General features: G+C 31.3%; 1 protein-coding gene across 1 annotated transcript; it reads left to right on the plus strand.

Annotated features, from left to right (window-relative positions):
* Positions 1-376: 376 nt before the first annotated feature.
* Positions 377-14,654, plus strand: LOTGIDRAFT_126514 (hypothetical protein; the record flags this gene model as incomplete). Its single annotated transcript, XM_009062891.1, has 3 exons — positions 377-800; positions 2,455-2,979; positions 14,380-14,654. The coding sequence occupies 3 exons, from the start codon at positions 377-379 to the stop codon at positions 14,652-14,654; spliced, it is 1,224 nt and encodes a 407-aa protein (XP_009061139.1).
* Positions 14,655-20,079: the final 5,425 nt, after the last annotated feature.

Consider the following 20,079-nt stretch of genomic DNA (forward strand, 5'->3'; position numbering starts at 1 on the left):
GTGACTCCCAGCGCCATATAAGGAGGTGTAACCATAGAAACTTAGCAGTTTGAAGGGAGAAGTCAGAGTTCAGTGAGCCTTTAGTACTGTCAGACGGTAAAACACGCTCCAAAACAGTTTGTGCCGATTCCTACGCGAACAACACCGTTTGGTACGGTTGAGATACAGTGTGAAAAGTACGACATTAAGGACACAGGGTGAATGACAGTCGAAGATCAGTCACAGGGATTATAGAAGACCGGATGATAAGCTTAGGACAAAGTGTTACTTCATAATTTGAACTTTCTTAACGGGCCAAATGACTTTCGTGTGAGTTGAAGAAACTGTTACTATCAGTGTTCACCTTGCCTTGTAGTGTATTCACACAGCTATGGCTATGACTCCTACACAGCCCACCGTTACGTCTTGGAGAGATCATACTGACGATTTAGTGGGTACGACACCAACAGTGGTTCCTCCACCGTTACCCCCACCCAATCCCACTGTCACACCAACACAGACACAGATTCCAACAGCTACCACACCGACCCCACAGCAGAATGGTGGTTCACCCAACTCGGAAACAAATAACAATAACAAACAACATATAGAATGTGTCGTATGTGGTGATAAAAGTTCTGGAAAACATTACGGACAATATACGTGTGAAGGGTGTAAAAGTTTCTTTAAAAGATCTGTGCGAAGGAATTTGAATTACACATGTCGTGGAAACAAGAACTGTCCCATAGATCAACATCACAGAAATCAGTGCCAGTATTGTCGTCTGAGAAAATGTTTGAAGGCAGGGATGAGACGGGAAGGTAGGTGGGACACAGGTCAGTGGAAGGTGGGTGATAGGGCCCATTCTCTACCCTCACCCGACAAAAATAATGTTAATGATTGATGTTACAATCTTGATTCTGCTGTAGAAAAAAAAATAGAAGTGCAGTTTAATATTTGTTATTAATGTCTCGCCAATAATTTCTTTTACAAAAAATTTAAGAAAAAATTAATTTTTATACGTATGAATTTGCACATTTTACGTCTATACATTTTGATTGAAGCAGACAGACTATTTTTTGAAAACGCTCAAAAATAGCGCATATTTTAAAATGTCTAGCCCAGTCCTCTTGTCATATGATATACATTTCGTAAATTACCGTTTTTAAAGAAAAATTTTTGTCTGGTAAATCTTGGAGAAGGTCTTATTATGTGTTAGAAATGTTAATGGGAATAATTAGAAGGTGTAGAGAACATTTATCATTTTACTCCTTCGCATTAACACAAATTGAAGAAATTGTGATTTTTCTTTTCTATGATTTATGATTTTCGGCGAAATTTATTTTGGTTCTTAAGGCATTGGCTCTCTAGGATGGTGTATCCGCTGAAATATTTTTTAACATTATGTTATGAATTGAGGACGCTTTTTTTTTATCAGCAGCCTCTCTGCGACATCAATTTATACTTTTAAAAATCAGTTAAGGTTCTTTCTGAAATCTAAGTCTTGATAATTTAAAAAGAAATTAATTTTGATAATTTAAACCCAATTTTCGTTTTCGTAGTGTATTAAAGCCTAAATCGTGTTCTGTCACTAACCACTCATCCAAAACTTTCCTTGCAAGGCCCTTTTTGTTCAAATGAATTTTGAGAATTTTAAACAAATTGCTGTTACCAAGAATATATATTTGATATAAGTTGAGTTTTACGATACGACACTACATCACAGAGGGTTTAGAAAAAAACATATCGCTTAACCTGAACGATTGATGAACCCAGACAAGAAATTTTATTCATGTAATTCATACATGGTTATCAGCCAATTCAAGTAACAGCTTTTTCTAAATCATTTGATAGTAGATCACAAAATTCAATAATATTGACATATATATACGTATCATATGTGCCGTTCATATTCAGTATGAAATTTAATTAAAACAACTGTTTCAGTATTAATAATGATAACTCATTGACTCGTAGTCCGCAATGTCCTAGCTAGTGTTGCAACATGTTTAAGATGGCCAATAATGAAAAAAAGGATCTTAAAAAATTGATTTTGTTAATTATAAATCCTTGACACACAAGTTAAGACACTATATTTGAAAAAATTTGTGCTTATGAGTAATATTGAGATATCAGATGAACCTCTATAAATATTATCTGTTTAGCAACTGGAGCAATTATGCGTTTATTTATATCTATTTTATATGAATTGATAATGTAACAAATTGAAATCTGATAGAAATAATTCTAACAATAGAAATTATTAAAGAATGCGTATAATAGAATTCTACTGTTGTATCATTAAATAGAGCATTTTTTTTACATCGAAATGAAATAGTGAAGCAGAACGATCTATAAATTCTTGTTAAATTTTCATGTAATCTTATTATCCTATCTCCAATACTGACAATAAATCATATAGAAGTGTCACAATTTAATGATTTCCTCACGATACGCATTTTTCTTCTCTTTCAGCTGTTCAAAGAGGTCGAATCCCACCAAGCCAGCATCCATTTGCCGGACAGATGGGCTTCCCTAACGGTGATCCTCTGGGCGGACACGGTTATTTTTCCAGCTTTATTACAATGTTATTGAGGGCAGAACCATACCCTACATCAAGATATGGACAATGCATGCAGAATAATATCGTCGGAATTGACAGTATCTGCGAATTGGCCGCCAGATTATTATTTAGCGCTGTCGAATGGGCAAGAAATGTTCACTTCTTTCCGGAATTACACGTAAACGATCAAGTTGAATTACTCCGAATCAGTTGGAGCGAACTTTTTGTTTTAAATGCTGCCCAGAGTTCAATGCCTTGTCATCTGTCACCACTTTTAGCCGCGGCTGGACTCCATGCTTCACCAATGCCTGCAGATCATGTAGTAGCCTTCATGGAGAATATCCGAACCTTTCAAGACCATGTGGAGAAATTGAAAAACCTTCATATCGACACAGCTGAATACAGTTGTTTAAAGGCCATCGCACTATTTAGTTCAGGTATGTTATAATTTTAATTATGTTTCAAAATAATTGATAAATTATAATATACTGATTCTTTATCAATAACTCAGAGCTCCCTTAAATAAATTATTGTTCTTTATCATTATAAAGTATAATTAGTTATGTTAATGACAAATCTCTAATTCGTAAAAATAGTTACTATCTTCTAGATGTCCCAACTCTTCACAATAAATAACCAATCGATTGATTCAAATATTTTAAATTATCGCTCTTGAAGAACTGACAAAATTCAGAAACGTAGAACTGTTTGTTTAGTCATAGCCACGTGTGTCGGGCTAATTACAACCTGTAAACTAAAAAGGTCACACAACAAACAATAGTAGGTATGACCTTTGATTTTTACTGTCAATTATTTATGTAACTTAACTGCAAGACTGTCGCCAAATCTCAAAATAACCTTAGTATTCGTTGCCTTCTCGTATAATTTCCAAGTTGTTTCCGTAATTTTCAAAAAATGTAGTAAGCTTTACAGTTGATAATGCTAAATAGCAAGCCTTTCTGGAATATTTATAACTTAAAAAATTTTTTTGGTGAATCTGTATTGTAATAATTGTTTTGGACATTTAAGAAACATACCTGTTTAACATTTTGGAAACACCTGTACTATTTTTTACTATAAATCGTAGAATGTAATGCAAACGCTTGAATCTAAATAGATCAATAAATGAATATTTAGTATATAAAGATTATGATTCAATTTATTGAATAAAATATGATGCAGTTGTGGCATACGGTAATTTCATTTCATAAATGTATGATTTATTATTATTTTGTTCAATTTTATTCAGTTTTTATTCTATTTTTAATAATTCAGAATGAATAAATTAGTTTCGTATGATCACTCATTTGCAAGAAAAATCGTGTTTTAATCATAAAGCAACTAAGTTTGAATTATTTGTGTAACTCTGGTACTGTGCAATTAGACGGTTGAGATCTTTGAAATGGACTGCTGGCGATGTTTAAATCTATGTTAATGCTTTGACTGTTCAATTCATGTGCATTTAAACTAATGACTACCATGTTGAGCTGATTACAAGTTTCCCTGATTATATGTTATGCTATTGGTTTCTAATGCTTGAGTGGAACATGAAACAAGAGTTAGCTGCAGACGTTTGATTAAACACTTCTGTTGAATAGAGTTGGTGTTAAAACACGATTAGTCTAAACACCAATTACAGTATTATCGATCACATCTTTCTACAAGAGGCAAAACCATAAAACTCCTTACATTCTCATTTCATGCTTGTATTATAGCAAACAGTCGGTTGTTGAATTTGTCATTATAGCAAATAAGCCTTCAATTGTAATTTTGTGATGATTGATAAATTTATATACAGAGTAAAATGCAACCTTCTGAAAATAATAAACCTAAATTCAGTTTGAAGAAGGAATTAAAACCATTACAAACTTGAAAAATCATTTCGAATACTTCACGTCTGAAGGGTCCGTATTTTGATATTGAAATTCAGTTTATTTTTATTATTAGTGGTAAAAAAATAAGGACCGTCGATTTACCGATTTTGTCTCGAGTCTTGGTTTTCTTCTTGTTATAGAAGATAAGACAATATAAGATATCATTTATTATTGTTGAAGAAAAATCTATATTTGAGAATAATATGATGATCTGGAGTCTAGACAGTGGAAATAGAAAATATTACTAATACCAATTACTTTTCGATAAAAATAACATTTTCTTTTACTCTAAATCTAGGATAATGTTATGCAGTAGAGAATTCCACCACTTAAATCAAGATTATCTTTATATACATGGCAAATAATGTTACGATCTTCAAATTTCAATTTTCTATTTAGTATTTTCCTAAAGAATAGGATAGTGTTTTATATTATATTACAAGCCTTTATGATATGCATTATTTGTTATACCAGGTACCATAGAGTCAGTGTAGACATTGAAGGCATGTGTATAGATTTATACATTTATTTTACATGTCTCCCTATTCAATAGCCTTCTTTTTATCATTTTATTACCAACTTTGAATGCGACGATCACAAGTTCAACTCTTTATTTGATTTTTAAATACAATATTCGTGGTGAAATTTTTATCTGGTGTTTGTGCGAAATTCTATGGTAAACAAAATTCGTCTGAAGGTGTTATATTGAAATTGAAATTTAGTCTGTCAATTTTGTCGTCTGGAAGAGACCATATTTTAAGACCTTTTTAAACTCCCCAAACGCATTTCACGGGATTTTCTATCTAGCCTAACCAACAAAACTTATCGAGGTTAATCTTCAACCAACAAAATTTTCTTGGTCATGTTAGACTTGGTTAAACTGATGCATTTCAATGTAGGTGAGAGAAATCTACAAGTAAACGAATAAACAAGTTGTGCCACGGGTCTGATCACCAGTAGTTGCCTAGCTCAAACTCTGTCAAAACGATGACAAGTTAAACGTGTCAAGCTACGAACTGGAAGCGACTTTGACGCAATTCTGCTGACATACAGGGCATTTCGTATTTATCTGATCTGTGATATTCAACCGGCATTGTCTTGAGGAGCGTGACATTCGTTGTTTTACACCTTTTTGTTAAACAGAAGTCACGCTTTGAGCAAAAGTTGACGAAGGAAATAACTAATCGAAAAAACAACTAAACACAATCATTGTTTCATTCTTTTCACTTTTTTTTTACATAACACTTGTCATATTCTCGTTTGAAATCCACATTTTATCTAATGTGAGCTAGTTGAAAGTCTATCATCACAGTTGCCTGTTACATATTTTACTTTCACACAAGACATTTTTAACTTGTAATTTACTCGGCTTAAAGAGAAGAAAAAATATTAACCTAAGTTGAAATTAATCAGATCGCTGTGTTCATCATTGCTGAATAACACGTATAATGATGTAATTTTTTGGTCGTATACATCGGTAAAAGTCGCGGAGGACAAATGCATTTAAAAGATATTTTAATTTTATCGGCTTCCACTGGTATTTTTTCTTGCATCTTGTAAAAATATTACAAAGGTTAAGGTTTCCACATTTCTTTTTCGACAAAAATTCATACTGTTACAGCGTTATAAAAAACTGAAACACATTTGTCTTGAAGGTTTCAGAAAAGGGGATCAGATTTCTGGCGTTGGTTATAGAGAGTGTATGTTTGGATTTGTTATGTAAATACTTCTAACACTAATCAACTCATTTACCATTATCTACTTCAGCATCTATTACCTCAATCTGTCAATGATAGATATTCATTGCATTATATAACCCTGTATTCTGTTCTGCTATATTCAAGATGAACGTGTAATTTAAGGTCTCAAACGAGAAACAGGACAGTGTAAGAAAAGGATTTTCTTTGAACTCTGTATTTTGTTCTGCTATGTTCATGATGCACGTGTAACTTCTCTCCTGGCACATTAAAGGGATCGAACAAGCAGTATGACAGTGTTGGAAAAGGAATTACTCTGGTTTTCTCTGTATCATTCTATATGAAGAGCAGTTTATATGCTGATTTGGACATTTTTGAATATTTAAGCTAATAATATACAAAGTATGAAAGCACTGTTGTCCTATGTAAGCCAATTCAATAAATGATTAGTTGATAACAATTCACATTGCAGCTTTGTAAATTCAATATGTCTCGCAATTCTGTAATGAATTCAATTTGTATCTATTTTAATCAATTAAACTAATTTCAAAGTTATTCCAGGTTAAACGCTTAATTTATTCTATACATATCAAATACTGAATTATTGGCTTCATATCGGTAGACTACATCATGTTATAAATATAATGTAGGTCACGCATGTAATATATTCAATAGCTGCACATCGGTGACCTTTTAATATTGATTTGAATAATATCAAGTCGTTGTACATCTTATCAGTAGAGTCATAAACTACAGGTTAAAGTTGAGATAGTTCAGACGATTTTTATCAAAAACTGGTGATCATCAAAAACTTGATACACAGATAATATATAATTTAACATAATGTTCTCGATTCAAAAACTTCAAACGAAAAAATTGACTATTTTTTGCTTCAATATATGTATATACTGAAGTTGTACTAAGTATTCGGTTGAACAATATCAGATCGGGAGTAAATTATGTTGAACTGAAATTTAGACAGTCATGGTTTTGATTTGTAAGGAATCGACATTATTACTGCCATTTGCGTATACATTACATATACTATCCCAGTCATGTGTGTGTGTGTGTGAAATGCACTTGACATGCAGATAAAGTCACAACGAATATTAACGAATATGAATAGAGCAATAACGCCTCACAATGTTCTTCGAATCGAGAAAGTGCACAAATTGAGCAATAACACCTCACATTTTTTTTCCATTTGAGGATGGGTCTATTCATAATGTAACCGTCATGTATAACCGTAATTTTAAAACATTTAAGGTGATTATGATTTAATTCAAGAGACAATACTCGTATGATAATGGGTAACCCGAGATTAATGGCTTGAGATAAGCTCTAATTCAAGGAATGTCACCGAGACATTTACCATTAGTCAACTTTATGTGTGGCCCCCTGTGCAAAGTATGTATTTTCGTGCAAAACCGGATTTAAAGGTGGTGTTTGACAAAATTATCAAACTTGATGTTTTCGTTTTATCTGTTATGTTGTGAACAGTTCATTTTTATTGTCGTAAATAACCAAACTTCCACTTGTTGGTCACAGACTCATTCTCTCTGTGTTATTGACAGTTTTTATCCTATAACAGTAAAACCCCACAATCACAGAAAATAGCTGTATCAACATGTCGTTTCCTATCTTAGAAGTGAAAAAAACGAAATTCAGTTAATAAAATTCTCGACATGTGGTAAGATGTTCATTTTTTTTACAAATGTGAAACAATCCCCTCATTTCTTATTTTCCATTCAACTTAGGTGAATTTTAGCATGTTGGGCCGTGTTACGTCATTTGAATATTGTACCCTATGTCAGAATAATTGGCGTTAAAGAGTTAATTATTGGAATATTAATAGATACCACCACAGCTGTTATATAACCCGTGATGTTGTGACGGTGGCCATGCTAGATTATATTATAATATTAATATGATGATTCTAAACCCTAGACCAATGTTCGTGGTAATGACACAACTGGGCGGTAATCCATGCGGAAAATATATTTCATATTTATTCTATTAACATTTATATTATGGTACGAGTAGCGTCTAGGTTAAGTTGCCCATTTACGCAGGACTGGACAGTTGAAGCGAAACGATGTACATGTATATTTATAGCAACACGTGGTTCTCATTATAATTGTGTAGGTCAGTAAGGTGATGGCTATATAATTAATAGGTAGTCAATATACTCACCTTGACCCTATAGACATAATAACAGTACAGTAATTTTGTAGTCAATATGTTTAGTGTATCGGTTCAGGGCGTTATGAGAGCTCATTTGGAAGTTTGGTTTACAAGTCAGTGCTGATGTGGTTACTCTGCTTAATATGCATAGGTAGAAATGGGTATTTGAGATTTCACATCCTTTTTACCAGTTTATAGTGAACTTCAATGTTGTATCCTATATACCCTGTATTTCATTAGACAATTCCTATATAATTAGGATATGTAGTGTTGTTGTATTAAAATTTCTACTGAAAACGGATATGTATCTTCAAATAAATATTTCCTTATAAATACTTTCATATCCCTATATTGTAAACCAATCCACTCAATACTTACAGTAGCCATTTCCTATTCTTCACTTCATTTTACATAGTTGCAATATCTATTTATCTTGACATTGTTCGGTATTCATTTATCTTTGCTACAACGAATTGCATAGCTTAATACAGTTTCGGTTGTATGTCATAACAAATGATAAAGTTTGTCAAATTCAATCACTTTCAGAGAGCATTGTATTTTTATAATCATCAGTTTCTATACAATTTTTTTATGAGCCGAGCAATTTTAATCGATGATCTTTATGTACAGTATGTCAATGTTATGGCCCGAGGCAACCTATAAAATTTATAAGGGTTACGTTAATAAAATAAATAAGTGACATGTGTTCATACCGTATTTATATGTAAAAATATTTGATATATTACATTACATGCAATGAATAATAATAATACAGCGAGATGAACCGACCTAGCTGACATTTCCAATCTTACTCTATCTTCCTTTTCCATCACAATCTGTGAATATATTTATTGTGTTTGCTGGGTATAATTCAATTAATCTTCAGATTATTTTATCTGAACCGTCCATAATATTAGTATACTGATTATCATGTGTAGAATGTAATGAAATCAGATCTACCATATCTTCAACGCATTCAGCTTTACCACGAGTATATCTGTAATATCTGTTACTTCATAATGTGTACTATCACGCGATTTTTTACCAACTTATAATACTACTTTGTTGGTCTGCTTGTACCTTAATGTTTTTTGAAAGAATTTCTCATTCAGACAATTTTAACAATATTTATGACCTGAATGAATCATTGAAGTGTTTCTTGCACGAGGGCATTTGTACATATTTAGCAAATATAACTTTTAATTTTATATTGTTTGTACTTTAATCTTACGAATTACTTGGCCTATATTGTACCCTAATGATTTTGAAAGAAGGTCCTACTCAGACATTTGTACCAATATTTGGGAGCTAAATGTATCATAAAACTCGATGCTCAAGGGCATTTGCACATATTTAGCAAATATAACTCAGTAATTGTTTCTTGTTTGTATTTTAAACACATATAGACCGTTCTATGAATTACTTGAAAACCTTCTTTGATATGAAATGAGAATAGAGATATGTTTGCAAATAAGGTTGATATAGGGACAAACATGGTGAAAGATTAGAGATTAAATAATATCAGGTCAGCTTAACCTAAAAATATAAAAAAGCACCGAGTAATATCTGTATTCTAGCTCACATTGTCAACATAGATAATATACAAGTAGGTATTTTATCAAGAAATTTTCAACAAATGTATTATAGTGGCGTAACCATGTCTATATAATTGAAATATTTGAAGTGAAGAGGGCTAGACCTCGGTCGACCTTATTATTCACATGTGGCGTAAGAGGGGCTGAATTAGGTCATCATCAAACACGTATGATGGAAAGATTCACCACGACGGGTCATATAACAAATAACATCCTTACTCCCATTTTTAACATATGTATTCAAGAAACGCGACATTTCGTGTCGAGGCATATCGCTTTTCTATTCATCGTGGACGTGGTGCATTTAAAAAGGTTTTCATATTGCATTATGTTAAGGACATAAGATCCCTCCATTTCACGTAAGGCTTCAGTGATTATGAAGAATACACTTTATCGAAATCTACATAATGTCAGGGGATGATATTATGCAAAATTAGTTTTAAAAATTAAGAGAACATTAAACAAGTTTCGCATCAAAGAAGAGGATTTAGCAAGTATTGAAACTGAAAATATCTCGCAAATTTTTAAGTGCAAATATTTCGAGTACTTTTTCTAAAGAGAAATTTTAGCGAATATTGCAAAACGAATATGAAATTGACACTTGTATTCAAATTGATAGCTATAAACTATGAAAAAAGTAAATTAGAACAAATAGACTACTGATGCCATTTGAAACATCTGTTAAGTTTTATTAACCACAATTTTTACATCGTTTTTGAAATTGGTGCTGTTTTTTAATTTCAATTGCATTTTCCTTAAAATTTCAATTGCATTTTGCTTATGACAACATGTATGATCTCCGGCACTATCATCTGTGGAACGAACTATTACTTGACAACGTGCATACAACTATATTCATTTTAAAATGTACAACACTTAGTACATCCGTGTAGCATTTTTTACTCATTTCTACCACTGGGTCAAACAGGATCTCCACCACATGACAACGTGTATTAAACTGTAACGTATAAAATATGTAACGACAGCATGTATGATACTGTAACGTATTAAATATGTAACGACAACATATTATGATACTGTAACGTATAAAATATGTAACGACAAATGTATGATACTGTAACGTATACAATATGTAACGACAAATAAATATGATACATATAAAATATGTTTAGGCATCTCATGGATGACAATGTACAGTTAAGAAGAATTGTATGAAAAGTGGCTGTTGAAGATTCCATCAAAAACTGACAGAAAATGATTGCTATATTTCATACAGTAACTAATAATATTGAATTTTGTCTCTAATAATAATAATTGAAGGTTATATGAAGGACTGCACTATGTAAATAATATCCCGCGTTAAATTCGTGACCTCGACATGTAGATAATATCATAGGTCGCATTCTTTTATATGTTTATACCTCGTCGGTATTTAGTTTAGATGATCATGTATACACCATGTTGATAACATACACATTTACCATATTTATATATTATATCATGATGTATAATTTATACCAGTCAATATATAGTATTAAAAGTGAGGAAGTTCATAAAAACTCCTATGTGAAGCACTGACCGAGATCACAAATGAAGATATCTGCTAAAAATAGGGTAGTGTAAACATAGTTAGTTCTTAGTTTTGAAGATAGAAAAATTATATAGATGGTACGATTGACATGTCACCGTTTTACAGGATATAAAGAGCGGTATTTAACTGTATTTCCCTCAGGAATAACCAAAAGCAGCTTAAAATATGAAAATATGGCTATCAAACTTGAAATGAGATCATAAAATAGGTCACCTAAATCTGGTTGATAAATTGACAATAGAATTATTTAAAATAAAACAATCCCATGTGATGAGTTGTGATGATCAGTTATAATTTAAAACAATATAATCTTTCACGATTAGTTATTCAACTTCACTTCTCTTTTAGTTCTTCTCCAAGCTTTGGCTTCACCGAAGATTATTTCTCATGACGGCAGGATATTGATTTTCTCAGCTAACTTTTCTTGTCATATAGAATTGATACTTGCTGATACTCTAGTTCTTGTAGTTGTGGTTTTTGTTAAAATCGTTGAAACGAAGTGGATGAGCAGTTAACGTGTCAATAGTAGAAGAGGATCATCTTTAGCGATAATTAGCCACAATAGAATAATGATATCTCTATTTACTTTACGCGATCAATCGCAATCAAATCTATTGACTAACATTGTTTCCACGTAAAGTCGCGGAAAATCGTCGGAAACAAGTGTTTTGTGTAGATGTTCGGTCAATCATCCGAGGCAGCGAATCGAAATTAATTCAATGAAATATTTCCTATCATTTTTCACTTTAAATGAATTTGAATGCGTATTTGACTATTGTAGATGTGGATTTAGGTCTTTGGCAAGGGGATTTAAATGATAATTTTCAACAAATTTTGCAAAAGTGATGGTCCATTTTTGGCAGTATATTATTTTCAGATTGTTACAAAAAGCCAATTTATAAATAACTGGCGAACATATTATACATGTTTCTTTCCACCAAGATAAATATTACAGTTATGTTTACAACTCAACGCCATGTTTCAAATTATTGTTTTTGACTCAACCTAAACAATCATATACACTGTTTATTTTATGCGGAAGACTCCACCATTAACTTCAAAAATAGAAAGATGAGAAATTTTTAAAGGTTACATTAATAGGGTGAAACATTCCGAGACGCTGCTTGGAAATGTGTGATATTTGCTCAAAACAATATCTACGTTTATATTATTAAATTTAATAACCAATTAAAGAGTTAAATAATGAGGTTGAAGTTTTTTTTATTTATTGACTATTATAGAATTATTATCTTTAAAAGTTATCTTCACAATAAGTTTTTTTTTTTTATATATATAAAAGATACATTATATACATGAAATAATATAGCTATACAACATATTTAAGGAGTGGTTTACAAATTTCATCGTAAAGCTAAAAATAAAGTTCAAGCAACGATGCAATCCTTCTTCAATATATAGACTTTATAAGAATTTGTAAATATCTTAAATTTATACACAAGTACAACTACAAATCTGTTAAAGAATTATGAATTATTGTTAAGTAAATGGAGTTTTATGAATAAGTGGAAGAAAGTAATTGATATTTGTAGAGAATAAAGACTAGAGGAATAGTGATTAGTCTGAACCTGTGATTGTAATAATATACTAGCTCATGTCTCATTCTGGTCTTGATTTTATTAGTCCAGCCAGACCGATACCTTTATTACTACTAGGGTTAAATTGATTCGGACATTAGTTTAGTAATTTGGTGAACGGGGTTTGATACTTATAGTTTTATTCAGACAGATGATCATAAATAGAATGTATAATACTGATAGATATATTTTTATTTGACTTTTTTCACGGCATTTCTGACAGATTCAATATAGACAATATTTATACTTGACTTATTGCCACAGAGCAACTATATTAAAGAAAATATTTATCTTGATCTTAAATAGACAAAATATCTTTGATTAAACATTTCCATTCGTGTATATAAAAAATGTAAGTTCTGTAATAAAATTAACTGATTTTACATTCAATGATAGGCACTACGTGAGGCCACGATACCCATGGTGACAAGATAAAATATATATTGTTAATTTCATACACGATGAACAATGTATTGATACAGTTTTTTTTAGGGTGGTATTAATAGATAAGGTTGAGATTGATCTAGCCATCAATATCATAACTAATTGGTCCTAACTAACAGATCGTATTTTCACAAAATAAAGGCAAATTTCATACCATAGTGATAATCAATAGGTTTTCGACCTTCCCTGATCTTTCTCATTGAAGAGCACGAGTTTTAGATACCTTCTTTTGTAGACATCTTAGTCAAAGGTCGATTGTGTATACATTGAAACCGCGATCAAAGCTGCAGTGATATTAGTAAATTATTTGGGCGTACAATATTTAATAAACCGTAAAATAATATCAGGGATAAAATGTTGACAATGGCTCGAAAAAGAGTAGAGTTTCAGTCCTTTATTGCAATTTTAATTGTATAGTATGCTAATATGGGTAGGATGAAATTGTTTTCAATTAAATTGTTAATTAGAACAGGATACATAGGAAATAATTTGAATAATTATTTGGTATAATTCCACTGAAAACTCTTCATGCAAAACATGGAAACAGGGTCATATCACTAGATCTCTGTTATTTATTGTAGTTGATAATTTAAATATTAAAGATAGCTCTCCAGACAGGATATGAAAATTAAAGATAGTATTTGCTTGTGAATACCCATTGTTAGAATATAAGGGATAATATATAATATAATAATAGTGCAAAAAAGAAATAATGATGACATAACTTCAGCGATTTTTCTGTATTATTTGATAACTAAAGTAAGTATGTGTTGTAACATTTTCCTTATATGATCCGTTTCATATAGAAGATAGCAACTATTTTTGTTTTTTGTAAATATTTCTTTGTCTTATTTTTTCTGACATAGTCTTAAATTGATGATTTTTTATTCTTTCAGATTCTCGAAGTTTATCTGATATTAACCAAATAGAGAGTTTACAAGAGAGATCTCAATGTGCTCTGGAAGAGTATGTTAGAAGTCAATATCCCAATCAACCTACACGATTTGGTAAACTGCTGTTGCGACTACCTTCATTACGAGCAATCAATTCACATGTTATAGAACAACTGTTTTTTGTCCGACTGGTTGGAAAAACCCATATAGAAACATTAATCCGAGACATATTATTGAGTGGTAATTCATTCTCGTGGCCATATATGCCAATACAATGAATTCAATCTTCAACATCGTCTCTGGTCTTTCCAGGAACTGGAACGCGTTTCCGGTCGGGTTGATACCACGTTGTTAACCCAAGAGAAGACCGATATAGTAGATCGGTTCAGATCATATTATAACCGTTTAGATGATTGTCCAGTTCCCTTTATAATTGGCCAAGGTGTAGGCCCTCGTATTATATAGACTCTTATTACATTCGAAAAGACATTTATCTACAGACCTGTACAATTATATTATAAGAATAATTATAAAAGGGCAGCTGTATGAAGTAATAGTGTACAAAATATTATACATATATATATATATCGCCCTTCTTAGCGTATTATAATAATCTTAATTAATATAATGTTATAAGTTGACAACCTGTACCGTAGAAACCAAGTTTCAGGTAATTGGGTGTTTTTGTAGCATTTGATGTGTCTAAAGTTACTGACGCAGTGGTTCTAAACCTTCCATTAGTTTGTAAACACAGTTTAAATAGTATATCATACTGCATCATCTCATATTGTATATTGTATTCCTTGATAAACTCGGTAGATATAGATACATCCGTTCATACATCACATCCATTGATTTGTTTACCGACATAATGATCCTGATTTCAAATTGTTATTCATAATTCAAGATAATCATCAACTTTTTGTTCTCATTTTATCTCTAAAAACATAATTTCAAAATGGCATAATTAATAGTTTGAGAAACTCATTGGAATTCTAAATGCTTTAAGTATAATAAAATGCATAATACATCAAAGACTGGTCTTTGCAATGACTAAATGTTGTTTGAAAAATATGCCCAGTATATGACGATCTCATCATCTAGAAATTATCACTGCTAATAATAAATGGCAATCTGATGTATCCGTGTAAACTGTGTCAAGGCCTTTAACTTTATCAGAATCAGAAAGTTATGGTCGTGTTGATATATGTGTCAGGCTATCGTCACAGACTGCTACTTTACGTGATTTCGTAGTAAGTTTTCTACAGCGTGATCAATACATTACTTATAATCCTTTAAACCTGCAGATCCAATGTGAATATTAAAGTCTATAGTTTTGAAGTGGACGTTTGTCTATATTATGAATGTTTGTGAATATTGTCAGAATGTTTGTGTTGTTTGTTATTATGTCATATTTCATCGGTTCAAAACCATCTTAAATCATATCCACTTCTCATCAACTAATAATATTCCATATACCTTAAACTTCTAGTTACATGTATTTTCATTTTCAATATTTTAAAAGTTGTCATTTTTCGACTCTGTTGGCAAATTCTACATGTTCCAAATCTACTCGTTTCAGAATAATTTGTACCTTTTCGTGAAAAAGCTAAGATAATTAGGATGATTCACGGAGCTCTGCTGCAATCTTGTTTTAGAAACATCATAGAAGTGCTAACAATTTTAAGTTGAGCAATTTGGTCCTCATTATATATTAGAATTTATAAGTGCTTATCATCATCATTGCGGGACATATATATTTTCTTTTGTTATATGTTTTTATTAATTAGTGCTAGCTGTTTGGTGTGTAGACCTCTTTGTCATTTCATATGATCGCATAAGAATGGAACCATAATTGAAAATTCTATAAACAAATGTAGTCTACATCCAATTCACTTTAAGCTGTGTTTTTGTTTTTTGAAAAAACCTAATGCTTTACCTTTCTAGCCAAAGATATTTTGGTCTTCTTTTTACGATTGTGACCAAAATCATTGTGTCTTTTGTAGGATGTTTTCGATTCTTTCATTTGTTTTTGGTAATTTATCTTGCATTATGATATAATAATAGAATTTTTTGGATGTATTTCTTGTGTTAAAAATATGAAAAATTGTAGAACAAGACTCAAGAATTTCTCACTAAATCTAAAATATTATTATTTTGTTTATTAATAGATCCGATTCACTCAATGAGAGAGGTAACCTGTGTTGTTGACACTATTTTTGTTTGTTTTTTGTTTTTATCGAAGTATTCAGCTTGTTTTGTCTTTTAAAAAGAAGGTAGATGTGTCCAAGACACTTTTTGTTTCAAAAACAATAATTTTTGTTTTTTGATTGGCTTTAATTTAATTAAATCCATAGAAGAATTTCTTCTATTTTAAGCTTTATTACTTTTTTGTATAATTTATTTGATAAGTTTCAAACAATTTTTATCCTCTGTCGTTTGTCACTTAAATTCACCAATTTATGGTTGTGATTCCATTGAAAATATCCCAAAACTGAAATCAAACAAGGTACATGTTGATAATTGTACTGGAAATAAAATCAAAGACTCAGTTTTACAGAAGTACTCGGTGGAATTTAAGTGGTAAATATTACAGGTTAAAATTAGTTAGATTTATGTTATAAAATCTTTTTGGCGCCTCATTAAGTAGAGCCTAATAAGCATTACCGTATACTAGTCTTCTAAAACTATCCGGTGAATCCATTGTAGCATTCCATAAGTACTTTATCTTCGAAACAAAATTAAAAGGCGTCATATTCGAAAAAAATAATTTCAATCATTATTTCTGATCTATCTGCTTGAGGTTGTAGTTTCTAGTCAGCGAATTATACCGAAGAAAGAGACCACAACTTCACCATTGTTTATCTTTAGTAGTCTCCTTTATTGTCATTATAAGTTCTTATCTGCTCAATCAGATGTCTATTCTTTAGAATACTATGTAAATTCATTATAACTATCCATAGAACTGATAATAATGTGACAAATTGTCAATAAAATTTTAAAATATTATGTTTATTTTTTTTTTAATTGAGGTAATTATTATGTAACCCATACTCAATTAAGTACGTACACATGTAGATATTACATGGCGCCATCATGCAACACAAACGACAAAAAGTTTCAACCAACTTAGTAAAAAAATAGAAAGCCAACAGAAGAAAGCCTGGAACTAACGACCTATTTGATATTGTTCATTAATTTCATTCTTTCTTGTCTTCAAAACCACAGTGAAAAGGAGAATAATTTGTGTTATAATGGATAATCGATCACATGGCTGGGGAGGAATGAAATATCGGCGCGGTTAGCGTGGAAACCGCAATCAAATGGATTCCTGGAGTTTCTAAATTGTCTTTTGTAGCGCGCGAACAAAACTAATTTAGTGTGGTTTTGTCAAGTCAATGAGGTGGAAGGATGGCACAGATTGGATTTATCAGACTATTGCTTCATTACTTCCTGTTCTGTCACTGGGTAGCAGATAACGTGCTGGAAATACGATAATCCTTTACCAGGAATTTATTTTAATTCCAGATAACGTTTTTATCTATAGATGTATTATATAATTTATGATATTGCTGTTTATAATAACACATAGCAAACAGTTCTTATTATATTCATTTAAATAAGCAAACGCTGGTGCCATTATTTCGTTTTGAATAAAAATGCCATATTAGGACATTGAAAATTACCCTAGCATTCAGATTATTAAAGATTTTAGTGATCAAATATCAATAAATTTTTAACTACAGCGAATACGTGCGTAAAGATAAGGTTGCTCAAAGTAATGCATGTTTGATGATCTCCATTTCGAGAAAAATTCTCTTACAACTCGTCCATCAAAACATGTTATATTTACTCGCCAACCTGGTTTATTTTAAGTGAAATCTCTTATCTTTAAATATACATCTAGAGACGCATATTATCAGTTGTTAGAAAAAATGACTAGCCTTTCTTTTTGATTCCTAAAATATATCTTATCATAACCTGTCTGTACATAATATCTTCTAAAATTCATTAGAATAAAAACTGGCTGTTTGATTTGTGAGTACCACCCATAAATCACATATTCTGCAGATTATATCATAGCCATGCTAGATAATGATATAGTCTCCCGCTTTTTTTTACAAAAGACATCAGATACTGATATGCAGATTAATTTACCACAGAAAATATCAGCTAAATTCTTCCGCGTAATGCAGTCTTTGCAAACTTCGGGGTTAAGTCGAGTACGACACTTTTATTATACGTTTTTGCTATTTAAAAACGAATTCTGTGGTATACTTTTTATGAATTGCAACATTTTCTATTAACCGGGTAAGACCGAAATCAATTTAAAAATTGAATGTCAAAATTCTATAAAAAATTCTTAAGGTTTGCTAACCTCTAAAATAACATTAATCAAATATAAATCGTATTATGATTATTTTACTTCAGAACGTCAACGTGGAATATAAATTACATGTCAAAGAATAAATCAGAAAGAAACCACACCTATAATGTATGATCTCACAATTTATAAAGATATTCGGTCGGGATGACCTACTAATACCGGTATATGACCCTCAACTTTTATTGATAATCGAACAATAAATGTGCATATATGCACAAATTTACATAATATTCATTTATAACGATTTCTCAAAGTCAAGAAAAGGTCTACGTGATATGGATAATGGTTTTATATAGGTGTTTCTTTTATACTTTTGTCACTGTATGTGGCATTATGCAATTAAAATTTCAGCTCTTTTGTTATTCAAAACATGTATAGGTTAAACGAATCTTTCAAATTCAAGTGTTTAGGTTGTCTATAAGTTCAGAATAGTTTTCAGGTTACTCATATTCACCAGGGTCACTCCTCAGATTTAGTATATTCAACTATAAAGCATGTTATGAAAGAAAAGACATTTCAATAGAAAATCCATACAAAATCTGTTAAATAATAATATGAAAGATATTGTTTGCCAATTGCTATATAGTATCAAATAGTGACCCTGAATACACAGATGTGTATTTAGGTCATGTTATGTCTGAATTAAAAAGTCGATTTTCATTCTACCCTTTTCTAGACACCTCTATCTATGGGGGTTACATTGTTATCTATTCACCGTAACACCGAGCTTAAGGCCAAATCTAAAGGTTTTTATCTTTATCTTTTGTCCAACGTCTAACATTTGTATTTGACCTTTTGAATAAGATATGCCCTTCCCAGTAGTGTAATATGCACCTCTCATGCTATAATGCTATATATAGTTGTTGAAGCAAGTGGTATAAAGTTTGTAGTCTTTGTGGTTTCTATTTCTTATCTCTGCTTCATATCGTCTGTGCACAGTAAAAGGTCGTAAGTCGACCGAGCTGATTACACTTGCCAAAAACTTGAACATGTAATATTGCGATAAGTAGGCTAAATACTAGAGACAAAACAAAAACTTACAATTGACGAGAGGTAACATATATCTCGCTCTTGTGTTTTTAACATATGTTAAAGATGTCAGAGATATTTGAACATGAAAGGTGATAACATCAAATTATGAATGTTGCTTCAATGATTAGTTAATAGTAGTTCCATAACCTTGCCTCAGAAACGCAGACAGGCAGATACGTACTGTGTCGATTTTTTTACCATATTGCTTGAAGTCAATGGAGTACATACACCTAGAGTACGTACAAAAATTATAAAAGCAAACCACTGCTCGTAAGATGCTTGTT

This window comes from Lottia gigantea (genome assembly GCF_000327385.1).
Source record: "Lottia gigantea unplaced genomic scaffold LOTGIsca_54, whole genome shotgun sequence".
In the NCBI taxonomy this organism is placed as follows: Eukaryota; Metazoa; Mollusca; class Gastropoda; family Lottiidae; genus Lottia; species Lottia gigantea.